This window comes from Schistocerca americana, chromosome 2, assembly GCF_021461395.2.
Source record: "Schistocerca americana isolate TAMUIC-IGC-003095 chromosome 2, iqSchAmer2.1, whole genome shotgun sequence".
NCBI classification, from domain to species: Eukaryota; Metazoa; Arthropoda; class Insecta; order Orthoptera; family Acrididae; genus Schistocerca; species Schistocerca americana.
Window position 1 is genome coordinate 83,629,430 of NC_060120.1, and position 16,960 is coordinate 83,646,389.

Genomic DNA, 16,960 nt, shown 5'->3' on the forward strand with positions numbered 1-16,960 from the left:
CTATGAGTGATTCACTCCTGGAAACTTGCCGTTTGGATGTGCTAGAGCATACCGAAAAGTAATGCCTCTGAATTTTTTATTCCGTTCTCATTATTGGGTGAGACATCGCATATCATGCATATTACTCGTACTAATTGCCTGAATCACTGACGCAAGTCGCAACACTCTTTTGCTAGAAGGCTCTGATTTATAGCGTGTAATATGGCGGTGTTTAACGTAACTACAAGGGGCCTTCAATAAGTAAGGCTAGACCTTTTTTTGTTTTTTTTTGTGAGGGAAGGTTGGTTTTATTTAGGATTCGAATATAACTTACTATTCCCCACTCTTTTGGCTACTTATTTTATTTTATTTTGCGTATGGCTCATAACATCACAGTAAAAATTACAGACACAATACGATTTTTAAAAAAATGACATATGTATAAACAGAACAATAAATAACAGTTTGTATATAAGGACACCACCAATTGTAAACTTACACTCACAGAAGGGCAATCATAAACAAACGTCCAGCTTAGATAATATATAGTCAATTGCCTCTTGGGTCACCATTAGGAAATCCTGTGGGTCACCCTCATATGCCCTTATTGGGCATTACTGCACGATGTGTTTGACCGTCTCTCTCTCAGCGCCACAATCGCAAGCGGCCGAAGGAAGTTTACTCCATCCGTGTAAGGAGTCGGTGCATCTCCCACAGTTGGTTATGATGCGATTAAGAGGTGACCAAACATTTCGAGGGCAATCAAATCCTTGTGGTTTACTAAAGATGCATGGCATACTGTTCCAGTTTACTGCTGTTCTGCTCTCCCATTCCTCTTTCCATCGGTCATTTATTTTAAAGTTGGTTTGGTGCAGCGCCTGTGCGGTCTTTAGTGGAGGATGCCTAGACCGGTTTCCTTGGATGTCGTGAGTATCTGCATGGATTTGTAATTGAGGGTTGGTCACGATTTTTTGAAATTCCCTAACCAGAGCGTGTTCTCGGCGCAGGTTAGGAGGGGCTGTGTTACTGACAACGGGCAGCCGCACTGTAGGAGTTGGCCTGTTTGTGCCTGATGTAATACGCATTGTTGCATTAAGTTGGCTATCTGCCATGTGTGTGTGTTTGCTGTTGAGTCACACTGGGGCACAGTATACTGCCACTGGATACACCAAGCCAAGAGCGGATGTTCTTAAGGTAGATACTGTGGAGCCCCAAGTGGTGCCACAGAGCTTCTGCAATATGTTGTTGCGTGTTTTCGCTGCAGTTATCGTCAGGTGTTCTTTGAATCTTAATGTCCCATATAGGGTAACCCAAAGGCTACAAAACCCTATTCTCCAACGTAATTTCCTTTCAATACGACGGCAGTACGCCACCTTATAGGGAGGACCTACATGCCCGGATGGTACCACTCCACGGCTCGACGCTGGACCCTACGTCTTGCTGCAGGAGTCCACGTTCTGCTTCCCGCGGAGTGCGCCCTTCTCTGGACCAAACAGATGAAAGTCGGAAGGTGACAGATCCGGCCCGTAGGATGAATGAGGAAGAACGGTCCAATGAAGTTTTGTGAGCTCCTCTCAGATGGGCAGACTTGGGGGATGACGCCATGTGTTGTCATGGAGATGGAGAAGTTCGCTGGTATCACTTAGAATGAGGCTATACGCACGTTCCAATACTGCACGAGTCACAGCTGTGCGCTGCCGGCCGACGTGAGGGAGATCGGACAGGTTCCGAGAAATGAAATGATCGGTTTCCGCATGCTTGTTGCGGTAGTAGGAGACGCCTCGCCTAAAGCGAAAGACTCACCGTCCATCCGTTCACTGTTAAGTGTCCGTAGATACTCTGCAAGCGCCTATGAATGTTTGTGAAGCTCTGTATGTTGTGTTGGCAGAAAAGCCAACACCGTGTTACTAGCGGAGGCCGAAATGCGCGCGCTTTAGCTCACGCAGGCTGGCTTGAGGAGGGAAGGACTATACTGACGTGAGGTTTCGAACATGACAAGGAATTAGAATTCAGAAAGCGGACGTAATTAGTTTGATACTTTAATCTATTAATGATGAACGTCGTTCTTGACGGTACATGATTCACAATATTATCTGTTCAGAATACATTCATAGTAACTGAATATGGCGCCTTTCTAGGTAGTAGCAAATGACGTAGCTGAAGGCTATGCTAAACTATCGTCTCTGAAAATGAGAGCGTATGTAGACAGTGAACCATCGGCTGTACAACTGGGGCGAGTGCTGGGGAGTCTCCCTAGACTAGACCTGCCGTGTGGCAGCGCTCGGTCTGCAATCACTGATAGTGGCGACATGCGGGTCCGATGTATACTAACGGACCGCGGCCGGTTTAAAGGCAACCACCTAGCAACTGTGGTGTCTGGCGGTGACACCGCACTGTACTTCTGCCGAAATAAGAAATCTAAATGACAGTTCTCTGCTTGAAACACACCTCGACTACAGACACCATTTTGAAGGCTACGTATAGCGTCGCCCCCTATTGGAACTTCATGAAACTATAGGAGCTGAAGTACGAATATCCCATGATTTCTCACAACAATTGATGCATTTTTCCAACCGAAACTGGCTGAGAAAGACAGTGCGTTGCAATACTTATGTCGGTATTGGAGAAAACCCTCAGAAGCAAAAAACATGCATTCGAAGAGTTCGTCTACACATGGAGGACCCTCTAATTCACTATGACAATGTTAGACCACACACGACGCTGCGACCTCTGCAACAATCCGACGCCTTTGTTTTTTTGCAAATTTGTGGTAAGGTCTCATGGGACCAAACTGCTGTGGTCATCGGTCCCTAAGCTTACACACTACTTAATCTAACTTAAATTAATTTACGCTATGGACGACACACACACACCCATGTCCGACGGGGGGAGCCGCGCGGACCGTGACAAGGCGCCCGTTGACCGCGCGGCTACCCCGCTCGTCCGACGCCTTGGTCTGACGGTAATCGAACACTTTCCACACAATCCTGACTCGATCCCATCCGATTTTCATCTGTTTCCAAAACTTAAAGAATACATTTGTTTGAGATGAAGGGGAGCAAACAGTGGTGAGTTTGAGGCTCCGTCAACAAAATCAAACGCTCTACAGTGACGGTATCAACACACTGGTCTCTCGTTGGGAAAAATGTGTTTCATCGCCTGGGTGAATATCTTGAGAAATAAATACGTAGCTGCGAAGAATAAAGCTGAGGAATGCTAGAAATTTTTTTTTTATTTTAGAAAGCCTTTAGAGTTTCCAGATAAAAAATTCGGAGGCATTTATTTCCAGTACGCTCTTGTAAAACATGTATGAAAATTGGCCCACTTTCAGATCTGCCGCTTTACCCTGCGCATAAACTGAGAAGAGGGAGCCGCCGTCAAGCCCTGCTGTAATTATGACAAAAAAATGGTTCAAATGGCTCTGAGCACTATGGGACTCAACTGCTGTGGTCATAAGTCCCCTAGAACTTAGAACTACTTAAACCTAACTAACCTAAGGACAGCACACAACACCCAGCCATCACGAGGCAGAGAAAATCCCTGACCCCGCCGGGAATCGAACCCGGGAACCCGGGCGTGGGAAGCGAGAACGCTACCGCACGACCACGAGATGCGGGCGTAATTATGACAGGCCGGCCGAAGTGGCCGTGCGGTTAAAGGCGCTGCAGTCTGGAACCGCAAGACCGCTACGGTCGCAGATTCGAATCCTGCCTCGAGCATGGATGTTTGTGATGTCCTTAGGTTAGTTAGGTGTAACTAGTTCTAAGTTCTAGGGGACTAATGACCTCAGCAGTTGAGTCCCATAGTGTTCAGAGCCATTTTTTTTGTAATTATGACACCACGCACCATTTCCGCCCGACAGAAACAATGGCTGGGATAAACTGGTACGTTCACAACTATGTGGGTTAATCTTGGTGCTCCACGGATCAGCCACACTGTCTACAATGAAGAGGACGTCATTCGGCACGTACAAGAGAAGACGATGGCAAGCACTCGAAACATTGTAGAATGAAGGCTTTCACGACCCGATGACTCCGACTCAGCGGAGCAGCGCCTCTGAGGAAGTCCAGCGCAGCCTGGACGAAACGTAAGGAACAGAAAAGTTCTTGGACCACTACCTCACATCCCGAAAAGTATACCAACAACTCGAAACATTGCCCAAGCCACGGTATTCTGTACAACACACACCTCAGAGTTCATTGTCTCCACCGTGCGCAATGTGAAGCGCAATATTTGAGAGCGATCTGATCTAAAAACTTATTTAATATCCGTACGATGCATTACCGGACATACGTTCCTCATCTAAACTTTATTTACTATGTATCATTTGCAACAGGTTTCTAATAGGAGCCTGTCGGTGTGGCCGAGAGGTTCTAGGCACTTCAGTCTGGAACCACGCGACCGCTATGGTCGCAGGTTCCAATCCTGCCTCGGGCATGGATGTGTGATGTCCTTAGGTTAGTTAGGTTTAAGTAGTTCTAACTTCTAGAGGACTAATGACCTCAGATGTTAAGTCCTATAGTGCTCAGAGCCATTTGAATCATTTTTTTCTAATAGGAATTGTGGAATACCTTTATTTAATGGCTCTATGAAGAACCCTATAAAGGGGTCACGTGAAGTAAACGAAAATCTAGGAAAAATTGAAATTAACATAGAAATTACTGACGGTAAAACGAAATTTAGGAACCTAATTCAAGCACAGAGTCTTGCTAAGAAGCTTAATTGGCAAAATTCCGAATCTATGCAAAATTTTAAAAAGATACTTATTTAAAGAATAGGCAACGGCCTTGACGCAGTGAATACACCGGTTCCCGTCAGATCACCGAAGTTAAGCGCTGTCGGGCGCGGCCGAGCTACTCGACCGAACAGTAGCGGCTCCGGTCAAAGAAAACCATCGCAACGACCGGGAGAGCGGTGTGCTGACCACTCGCGCCTCCTATCCTCATCCTCAATGAGGATGACACGGCGGTCGGATGCTCCCGATGGGCCACTTGTGGCCTGACGACGGAGTGCTTTTTTTATTTATCGAATGAAAAGATACTGGGGAGACAAGATGAAATAACTGGAAAGAAAGTGAAAATACGCTTCTTCATTGGGCACAACAAATCAAAGTAATAATAATAATAATAATTCGCGTGGCTCACAGCCCGCTCCAAGCCTCTGGATCTGGCGCCACTTCGGTGGCGTACGTTACGTATAGCAGCTTCTCAATCTGCCTGTCTGAGCTGAATGGACCTCGTTCCAGATAATTCGACCACAAAAAAAAAGCTCTTCAACTGGAAAACGCGTCCAACACAACTTATGTACAACGGAGTTTTAGAGAAAACTGTTAAGCGAACATTTTGCTTACGCTATTCTTCAACAGCCACTACCTGTGGTGTGACGGGGACACGAAGCCTCTTCATGTTGCCTTCCTACTTGTGTTTGCAGGTCTTCCGAGCGGCAGCGTGGTGGAGCACATGGACGTCGTCAACTCGGGCCTCGAAGCGGTCGAGGCCGACTCTCTGGAGGTGCACATCGAATCCCTGCGCCTCATGAGCAACCGCATCCAGTACGTCGCACCGAGGGCCTTCGCGTGAGTAATACAAATGTAGCTCCACTGTACGACAAGCATACAGGTTTATCTCTGTGCACAAGTCAATGCCCTGACTGACTCACTCACACATCATCACCCAGCCCAAAACGACAAGGATGGAAACTTGGAATTAGGATATCATGCAGATCTTGTACTGCAGGCGTTGTTTAAGAAAGGATTTTTCGTAATTCCAACCCTAACGGGATTAAATAGGGAATGAGGATTTTTTTAAAAATTAAGCCAGTTTTGAAGATAGTCCTACAAAAAGTGGTGTTTGGTTTCTCAGTCAGAAATGAAGAAATACGTGTTTCAGTATTTTTGGAGATTTAACCTGCAGGGGCGAGATAGTGGGTGAAAGTTTATCATTAAAGAACTGCCAAAGTATTTTTAAAGCTATGTCTATGAACATTTGTATTTGACTTCTCGATAAGAAATAAAAATAGTGCGTGTTTCAATGTTTTTAGAAATTGAACTTCTTATCGCGTAAAATAGGGGATAAGATTTTTTATGAAAATATTTTATTATGAGCGTTTTTAAAACCATATTTATGAAAATTTAGAAATGAAAAAAATCTTGTTTCACTGTTTTCGGATATTCACCCCCTATGGGGTAAAATGAGGGATGAAATTTTTAAGGAAATATTTCATTGTGCAAGCATTCTTGAAGCTAAATATATGAAAATTTGTGTTTGGCTTCTCTATTAGAAATAAAACACACACATATCACTGTTCCTGGACATTCAACCACTAAGAGGGTGAAGTAGGGTGGAGAGAGGGGGGGTTTAAGGAAGGAAACGTTTTATGAAAATATCTCATTGCGAAAGCATTATTAAAGCCATATTGGTTTTGGCTTTTCGGTTAGAGATCAAAGAAATATGTGTTTAACTTTTTTTGGAAATTCAACCCTAAGGGAGTGAAATAGGGTCATACTTATCCACTGACTCATCTTTGCCCAGCCCAAACCGCCAAGGACAGAAACCTGAAGTTGGAGAGCGTGTGGATGTTATACTGCAGGCATCGTTTAAGATGGGATTGTCCGAAATTCCACTACTAAGTGAGTGAAATAGGGGCTGAAAGGCTCTTTGAAAGTATGTTCTTATTAACGAAATTAAGATGCTAGGGCTACTAAAACTGGTATTTCTTTGATGTCTCGGTCAGAAAATAAAAAAATACGTGTTTCAGCGGTTTTGGAAATTCAACTATTAAGGGGGTAAAATAATGGGTCAACTTTTTTAAATAAATAATTACCAAAGAACTGCTAAATGATTCTTAGGGTTTCATCTGTGACTATTCGTATCCGACTTCTCTGTTAGAAATTTAAAAAAAAAAAAAAGTGTTTCAGCGTTTCTGAAAATTCAACCCTGAGGGAGTGCAGTAGGGGGTGAAAAATTATAGAAAATATTTCGTTATATTAAAAAAACTAAAACCAAATTTATGAAAAGTGGTATTTTATTTCTCAGTTAGGTATAAAGAAATATTTGTTAGGGAAAAAAGTTATTACTGAAATATCTCCACAAAAATTCAAAAGGAATGATTAACAAAAACCATGGGCTACAGCTACCACAATCGCTTTTTGGTTAGAAGTACATGTGGAAAAAAACGTGCTTCTATGGCTTTAATTAGCGTGAAAAACTTAGGTGTTGCAGTTTCTGAATAACTTAAAATTCTATAAAATAAAAACAAAAAAGAAAATCGCAGCAGGTAACACAGTCTACGTGAGCGAAGCAACTAGCGCTAAGCAAGTATTAAGTAAGGGGACGAACTTAAGGTGATGGCTGTCAGGAAAAGGAACAAGAAAGTGTAGAGCAACTGCTCGTGTGTCCGGAAATGGACGGTGAGTCTGCGACAAAGCCATTAATACTGATACGTGGCATTACTCAATTAAAGCATGTTTGTCAATGTCATTAATGAACAATATCACTGCCTGTATTGCAGTTACGTCGAATCACACTGATCCGTTATCCATTCCAGGAGCAAGCCGACATGGTTTTAGTCTATAGTAACGCAAGTAGAAATGGTCAATAGTCTGCACTGATTTACCGATCCACTTACGCTAATAAAGAAGGCAACCAGCTTACGAAACCTTTTCACTCATTTTTCGGCGGTTTTATATGCCTATGGGCTTCCAGAAAAGTGAGCCACCAGGGCGGCAGCCAGATGTACGAGTACCATCTCTGGCTCTACATGATATTCTAACTAACCACAAACTCTAGCACGTACCTCGCCAGCATGAAGTAAGAATGGTGTGATGTATCTTGTGTGAAAACCAATACTATCCTTACCACCTGCTACTTTTGCAGAGATTATCCAGAAAGGATTCTCCTGAAAGTAAAAGGTTGGGTCACTTTCTTTTGGAAAAGGCAAGCACTATTATGTGCTTTCTGTCATCCATACGCTTCACTGATGAGGTGTTCCTTGGTGGATGTGGCGTCATAAACCTGTACACAATCGTCATATGTGGACTGCAGAGCGCCATGTCCGTAAAGTAAGAACCCGCTTCAGCTGTAAAGAAAATTTATTTATTTAAATGCACGAACGGATGCAGGGCATCAGAGCTCCATCGTCAGGTGTTAATAACTGGAGAGACAAGAGAGAAGGCTGGCTATAAAGTCTGTGCAAGGAGTTAAGAAAATTGAGATAATCCACAGAAAGCTCTCATACTCAAAAACATCATCACACATTCGTCCGTTCAGGCCAGTCAATACGGAAAATCAAGCTCACGACTTCACATGTGAAAGGGTATGAAAACCACAAGGCGACCAATGGCCAGAAACAGGAAGCAAGGTGCCATATGTGTATCAAATGTAAACAGCACCTACGGTACGAGCAGCCAACGAAATGGAGCGAACAACGTCCAGTGCTGGAATCATATTCACTGTGTTTTAGCAAAGAGAGAGAGTACATACACCCAGACGGAGGAAAACCACAAAACAATGCAAGGGCGGAAACGCTTACTTGCTTTTTATACTTAGTGTAAGTGGAACGGTTTTGACTGCAGTACGAAAGCCCCTTTAACAGTGCTGAAGAACGTACGCATTGTGGCAGCTGCTGGGGAAGTCCAGGACACACCCGGTATTTTCCAGAACGTCAGATCCTTCATGCTCCGGAGCCTGTCTCACATCGTGGGGTCGTAACTTCGAACACTCTCTTAGACGATGAGTGTTGTCTGCGTTTGTTCGTATTTCTTGGTTCCTCCTGTACTAAGCATAATAGACATGTTTTCTCGCCCTGTTCTCGTTCTTCCTTTCTTTTGTTTTGCGTCGTCACTACCGCGCCAGGAAAGCATTTCCGCCCATGCATTGCTGTGAGAGTTTGCAACGTCTAGGTGCATTCCATCTCTTCGGGAAGTTTGTAACCGCTGAGCTTAAACACTCTGTATTCGGTTCCGTCATTGTCAGTTCTTTGCTCCGCTCCACTGGCTGCTCGTGGCTTAAGTGGTGGCACTTTGCCTTCCGGCCTCTGGCTACTGAACGCGTTGTAGTTTTCAGTTGTGCTCATACGAGCGTGTGAGCCTGACTTTTCATGGTGACTGGGCCGACCGCCACTCTTGTATGACTGTTTCTAATAAAGTGAGTGTGACAGCTTCTTGAAATTTTTCTCATTTTTCGCAACTCGTCTTATAGACTTTATAACTGGCCTTCGCCTCTTGTCTTTATAATTGTTAACAACTGATGATGGTGCTCTAATGCTCTGAAACTCGTCTTGTAGTTAAATAAATAAATTTTCATTAAAGCTGAAGCGGATTTACTCAGTTGCGGTTGTTCACCACGTCAAATACTCGGCTATTGGTTGAATGTTAGCACCATTCTTTGGACAGGGATTAGATTACGACCAACTACTTGGACAATTCGTTTTCCCACAACGCCTTAGTGACGATATACGTATGTAGGTACTGTAGAACACTCTGCTTCTTTTAGTGAGGAATGTTGCCTCAGCAATACAATAGGTAACGTGGCTGATGCATAATGGGGCACCATCCCACTCAATACCATTCCTTGTCAACACTTGGGAGATGTACGGAACGAGGAAACCCTTGTGCCTGGCCACCTCAGTCCCCAGATTTTGTTTTTGAGGGGCTTCTGGAATGTGTGTATGCTGAAGCAGTTGCTATTAATGTAACAGTACTAACTGCTCTATTGCAAATATATAGTCTGCCTTCTCACATGTGTTCATATAAACTATTTTGCTTCTTTCCCGTTAGTAATGACCTCCTGAATTTCCTTTACTCAATATACATGATTTATTGTTTCCATTGTGGTTTTCACAGTAAATGATGCTGATTGTGTGCACTAGCGCCTTTGAAACCGACTTGTAGATATTTTGCTTATTTTACTTGTTTTGTTTATGTTTTGTAAATCGTGTGGTTTGCAGGTGGATGAAGGACACACTCAGATCTCTGGACCTGAGCTACAATCAGCTGGACGAGGTGCCTTTTGAAGCTCTGCAACTGCTGAGCGGGCTTGACTGGCTCAATCTTCACAGGTAATTATATACGCCACGCTCAAAGACCCACTGCCTGTGTCTCTTTCTTTGACCGATACCCATATTTCGGATTACGAGGTGACGCGCTCGCCTCGCAAATAACATGCCCCGTGCAATAACGACGAGGACCGGTGTACTGACAAGTCTCGATATGGTGAATACCGGGATTGTATCCACGTTCTTCCAAAGTTGCAGCATTCGCAAACACTTACGTAACGTTCGCACACTTTCACATGTCGTTACACCAGAAGCTGACAGTTGGGGGGTACACAAATTCCGTCTCTGGTGGCATCCAGCCACCCTCTGCCAAACCTAAAAATGAACCTGCCTATGCCGTGGAGGTGCGGGCTAAAGGCCAGGATAAAGAACAAAGTTGAAGAATAAATGGGCACATCAGATTAAGGAAGAAATATTAGACCATATGGAGGACGAGAAAATTTTATAGCACAACTTGATTAAAAGAAGTGGTTAAGGAATAGTCAATTTGTTAATGTAGAAAAGCATGTGAGGTGAAAAATATCAGAGAAATTACACAGTTTGAATAATGGAAGGAGGTTCAAGTAGATGTATGTTGCTGTCGTTTTGAAGTGAGGTTTTCACGGGATAGCCTAGCGCAGAGACATGCGTAAAATCAGTCAAAGGACTGGAAACGACGACTATATGAAATATGATGATTATCAGTACAAAAATGTTTGACCTACAGTGTTAACAAAATACATTTTCACACTTTACCTTAAAAATGAATGTACGACAACTAACATTAATATTCCCCAACTTTTGTTACTCTTATGCTGGTGAAACCCATTTGGTATCACAACATTAGTGGTCGTCTGTTTGACACTGCTGTAGGGAAGGAATCTACCATGGTTGTATGGGAATAGTAAAGCCTTAGATGTGTGGCTGTCACAGAAGTTGGACAAAAACGTGGAAGCGCTCCAAGAAATGGAAGACTGTAATGTCCTCAATATGTTGCCGGTTTCAGTCGTGGTCCGAACACTGTTCTGTGCAGTTGTGAGGGTATTATGTCGGAGATATTCCCGGCGGGGTCAGGGATTTTCTCTGCCTCGTGATGACTGGGTGTTGTGTGATGTCCTTAGGTTAGTTTAAGTAGTTCTGAGTTCTAGGGGATTGATGACCATAGATGTCAAGCCCCATAGTGCTCAGAGCCATTTTTATGTCGGAGATAAGTGACTATGAACGTGAACAAATCGTTGGTATTATTATGGTGTGTGCTTCCATAATCAAGGTAGCACATGTGTTTAGTGTTTCAAGAGGTGCCGTATCGAAGACATACTGCATATACGGAAAGCGAAAAAACATTTTCCATAAATCACCATACGGACGAAAATGTGTGTTTAATGATCGTGAGGGAGGGTCGTTACAGATTATTATGAGGGGAAATAAGAGGCAGACAGCTGAAAATGTCACTGCAGAGAACCTTATCGGCACCAAAACAGCAAGAACAGACCTCCAAAGCAAGGAATTCGAGGGTAACCTGGAGTTCCAAAAGCACTCATCAGTCGTGCAAATGTCCGTAACCGGAAGTCGTGGTGCCGAATTGATAAAACCTGGACTGTGGAGCAATTAATGGGTTCATTTGGTCGTATGAGTCTTATTGCAAATTGTTTCCAACTCTTCACCGAGTGAACGACTCAAGAGTCACACACTTAGTGGGGGTTCGGTACGGATTTGGGCAGCCATATCGTGGTCTGACATGAACCCAGGCCGCATTATTGCCAAGGATTACGTGACAATTTTGGCTGATCAGGCCCATCCTAGGGTACAATAATCGTTCCCCAATGGAGATCTTGTGTTCCAAGGAAACTGAGTCACTGTTCTCACTGTTCTGGTCGTCCAGGACTGGTTCTGTGAACTGGAGTATGAAATTTCTTATCTATCTTCTTTGGCCACCACAGCCATCAGATCTCAAAATTATTGAGCCTTTGTGGTCTACTTTGGAGAGAAGGGTGTGTGATAGCTATTCAAGTCCATCGCTTGCCACTAATTTGCAGGAAGTATGCTTGAAAAGCATGCAGGGCCTATATTTACCCATTTCGAGATGACTGGAAACTGTTTTGAATACTATCAGGTTTCCTACTCTGTAGGATGCATGGTAATGTTTACCATATTTTTGTCGACCCTCTGTATGTGTTTGTGGGGAAGGGAAATTGGTGTAAAAATTGTGTGTGTTTGTATGTGTGTGTGTGTGTGTGTGTGTGTTTGTGTGTGTGTAATGAATCGGCGAATGGATGTGCTGGGGTTTACTTTCCTTCATATATTGTCATGATAATGATTGCTTTCATTGTTGCATCACACTTTGTCGTTATTCTCTGAAATATGCTGCGTTTCTCAGATCCTCTCAATATTTTTTTTCCGCACCTAATAACGAGAACGTCCCGTACCCTGTATTGGCAAGTACTTTGGATGAATCGTTGAAAACTTCCAAAACAAGATACATTATCCAGAATGCATTAGTTCACCACATAGAGATTCGAAGAACGCGACAAAAACTTGCAGCATTAAACCATGAAGAAAAAGTTTTTCATGACCGTTGAGAGTCTCTATAAGAGCCACCTTCCCACGTGCTTATTTTGTCCCAGTTTCCAGCCGCAATGATTTTTCAAAGGTGACCAACTTATTTTGTACCAATTTCCCAGCGTAAAGATTTGTCTAAGACGAGCAAGTACTTCATCGAGTAGTGACCGAGTTGGTGAAGTGGTAAGGGTCAGGACTCTTATCCAGAAGAACACCGGTTCAAAACCCTGTCCATCTATTCAGATGTAAGTTTCCCTTGATATCCCTGAATCGCTTAAGGTGAATGCCGGTTTGATTCCTTTGAAATGGCACGCCCGATTTCCTTCTCCATCCTTCCCCTAGACGTCTCCCACTCAGTCTCTAACGAACCTTCCGAGGACAATAGAAAGAGATAATTGGTAGTGGTGGGTAGTGGAGAAACATACTAGAGACAAATTGAGTGATTGATTGATGGAGGTGGGGGGGGGGGGGGGGGAGTTATGGGACTATATGGTGAGGTCATCAGTCCTGTGATTCCAAAGTTGTTTGCGGAAGAAAGAGGGTCTGCTAAAAATTGACAGATCCAGTCACAGGGGTCAAACTATAAAACGACGAAATTAGAACACACACAGTATAAGGCAAAAAAGGACAGATCAAATATAAAAACTGGAGTAACAGAGGGATAAAAGAGCAGTCTTTGCAGGGGGTGTGGTCATGGGTCCCAGACCAAGAAAACATGAAGAGAGGCCGCAACCACAACCACCCTACTGTTGCTCCACAAGTAAAGCAAAATCTTATATCTGGAAATAAAAACCACTTTCATGTAGGGAACTGAGGGCCAATTTAACCATCTGTGAACCATCTCCTAATATTACAGACAAAGAAACTGGAAGGCTATACTTAGCACTAGGGGGCAAAAGAAGGGGACATTCCACCAATACACGGGGTACTGTCAGTCTGGCTCCACATTCACACAGTGTTGGTGGCTTGTTACACAAGAGGAAACGATGGGTGGGCCTGGTATGACCAATGTGTGGACAGCATAAAACAGTGGACACCTTCTCAGAGGAGGGGAAGGAAGAACACCAAACTGCAGTAGTCTCTTTGATTGTAAGGAGTTTATTACAGACCCGTAGCGAAACAGATGTCATTCCACTTTTCGGCAAAGAGAGATTTGATGTGGATCCATATGTCTGCACTTAGAATCATGAAAGGGAATGGGGGAGACTTATCTGCCTCTTTAGCCAAACGGTCAGCCAGTTCATTGCCTGGGATCCACATATGACTTGGGACCCAGAGAAAGATAACTGAGCAGTTGGCACAGCCAAGGGCAGAGATAAGATCATGGATAGCAGAAACACAAGGTTGAGCAACAAAATGGAGGGCCCTGTTAATGGCTAGCAGATCTGCTGTGAACACACTACATGATCCCTGCAGTAAATGGTGTTCCTTGCCAGTAGGAGACACAAAAGCATATCCCATCTTATCTATAGTTTTAGGACCATCGACTGGATCTACTTCTGCATCATCATTATCATCATCGTCATAGTCACCTAGTTACACATTCGAAATTCTTAACGAAAGCTTCCATTTTATAATACCTTTTTTTAAGTTAACAATCACTACGACTCCTACGCATTTCCAAATGTAGGTGTAGAAAAGTACATTAGCTCCCAAATGTAAAGCAGAATCGGGACCAGAGGACAATTAAACCTAAACATCGCTGGCGCGTACTTCGGCAGGCTTCCCAAAGGCAGTAAAACCATTATGTATGTTCAGAGCGTATCAGATGAAGCAGAATTCGATACAGCGCGCTAATATCGAATGAGGGCGGTCGTGGAGCGAAGACCTATATACATGCTCGTTCATAAAAGCGCTAATTTTGATTATAAACGTTGCGGCGCGCACTGGTAATGTGTAGACGTGAACTCACATCAAACGGATGGCTCTTGTCAGTCGGAATAACGAGGCACAAAGTTAACTTCAGCTGCTGCAATTCCGAAATGTAATATAAGACGCCGTTGGTATAGCTCCTGCATACCTACCGTCTTCGAGTATACGTTAGACAATGTAGAACTGGATATACAAGTAATATCATACCCACTCTAATCACAAGCTGAACTTATGAAATGTTCTGTCAGATTTTCAATGAAACTAATTTAGTTCCAAGACACTGTTGTCTGTTTTACAGCTCTAATTACTGCCAGACACTTCAGGCTTAAATGTTCGCTCTCACTGAATTCCTTTCCATTTGTGCACGAAAGTAGAGACGCTTTTAATCTCTGTTGTTTATTCTATACAAAAATGCTGTTACAGCAGTATGAGGGGACTAGGAAAAATAAGTTACGCATTATTGTGGCAACCCAAGTAACTTTTATTGAATGCTGCACTACACTTCTAAGTGACGGAGATACATGACACTACTTTTCAAACAAGTGTATGCAAACAAAGGTTCAGAAAGAGCCACTGGAGAATCAATTACTTTTGAAAACAGGCGAGGTGCCGGGGTGGGGAACAGTTTGTACCTCTTTAATTCTGGCGAATTTTGTATGAGAACTGGACATGCATTCGACCCCGTCCTTACCTACCACGTAATTGATCGTGTGCACAACGGCAACGAAAGGAATTGATGGTGGACCCTGCTAGTTGGTAAAATAAGGAGTGCACACTCACAATAGTTTAATAAAAATCATTATCTACTCACTAAAGAATAAGGAAATTTTATCATAATAAACGACAGGAAATGAGATTCTACATTTATCTATGAAATGATATGCAGATTAAGAATTCAAATGTAATTTGTTATACATCAGAACACAAAGGTACTTGATTGTACGAATGACGCCTGCCGCTTGGGTTCTGAGGCCATCCTTGGTTCCTTCCGGCGGCTGGCTGATTTGGTGAAGACAACCAGCATCGCACGCGGAGTGCAAGCTGAGCTTAATATCTGCAGCATAGTGCCCAGAGTCGATCGCGGTCCTCTGGTTTGGAGCCGTGTGGAGGGTCTAAACCAGAGGCTCAGACGACTCTGCGACTATAATGGTTGCAAATTCATCGACCTCCGTTATTGGGTGGAGAACTGTAGGGCCCCCCTAGACAGGTCAGGCGTGCACTACACACCGGAAGCAGCTACTAGGGTAGCAGAGTACGTGTGGCGTGCACACGGGGGTTTTTTAGGTTAGAGGGACCCCCCCTTGGGCGAAACGATAAAATACCTGACGGCTTACCAGAGAGGACATTATCATCGTTGATAAAGAACGTCCGTCCTCAGAGACCAAAAACAGGAAAAGTTAACGTAATATTGGTAAACTGCAGGAGTATCCAGGGCAAGGTTCCTGAATTAGTATCTCTTATTGAAGGAAATAGTGCGCATATAGTATTAGGAACGGAAAGTTGGTTAAAACCGGAAGTGAACAGTAACGAAATCCTAGACACAGAATGGAATATATACCGCAAGGATAGGATAAACGCCAATGGTGGAGGAGTATTTATAGCAGTAAAGAATTCAATAAAATCCAGTGAAGTTATTAGCGAATGCGAATGTGAAATAATCTGGGTTAAGTTAAGTATCAAAGGTGGGTCAGATATGATAGTCGGATGCTTCTATAGACCACCTGCATCAGCAACCGTAGTAGTTGAGCGCCTCAGAGAGAACCTGCAGAACGTCGTGAAGAAGTTTCGTGATCATACTATTGTAATAGGGGGAGACTTCAATCTACCAGGTATAGAATGGGATAGTCACACAATCAGAACTGGAGCCAGGGACAGAGACTCTTGTGACATTATCCTGACTGCCTTGTCCGAGAATTACTTCGAGCAGATAGTTAGAGAACCAACTCGTGAAGCTAACGTTTTAGACCTCATAGCAACAAATAGACCGGAACTTTTCGACTCCGTGAATGTAGAAGAGGGTATCAGTGATCATAAGTCAGTGGTTGCATCAATGACTACAAGTGTAATAAGAAATACCAAGAAAGGAAGGAAAATATATTTGCTTAACAAGAGTGATAGGGCACAAATCGCAGAATATCTGAGTGACCACCGTCAAACGTTCATTTCTGAGGAAGAGGATGTGGAACAAAAATGGAAAAAATTCAGAAACATCGTCCAGTACGCCTTAGATAAGTTCGTACCGACTAAGGTCCAAAGCGAGGGGAAAGATCCACCGTGGTATAACAATCATGTACGAAAGGTACTACGGAAACAAAGAAAGCTTCATCATAGGTTTAAGAGTAGTCGAATCATAGCTGATAAGGAAAAGCTGAACGAAGCGAAAAAGAGCGTAAAGAGAGCAATGAGAGAAGCATTCAACGAATTCGAACATAAAACATTGGCAAACAATCTAAACAAGAACCCTAAAAAGTTTTGGTCATATGTAAAATCGGCAAGCGGATCTAAATCCCCTATTCAG

General features: G+C 43.4%; 1 protein-coding gene across 1 annotated transcript in view; it reads left to right on the plus strand.

The window, feature by feature from the left end:
* Positions 1–16,960, plus strand: part of LOC124593797 (chaoptin-like) — a 161,715-nt gene that overhangs the window by 36,748 nt on the left and 108,007 nt on the right. Inside the window, exons 2-3 of the mRNA XM_047132145.1 lie at positions 5,410–5,554; positions 9,925–10,035. Coding sequence (XP_046988101.1) covers positions 5,410–5,554; positions 9,925–10,035 — 256 coding nt within the window. The remainder of the gene's footprint in view (positions 1–5,409; positions 5,555–9,924; positions 10,036–16,960) is intronic.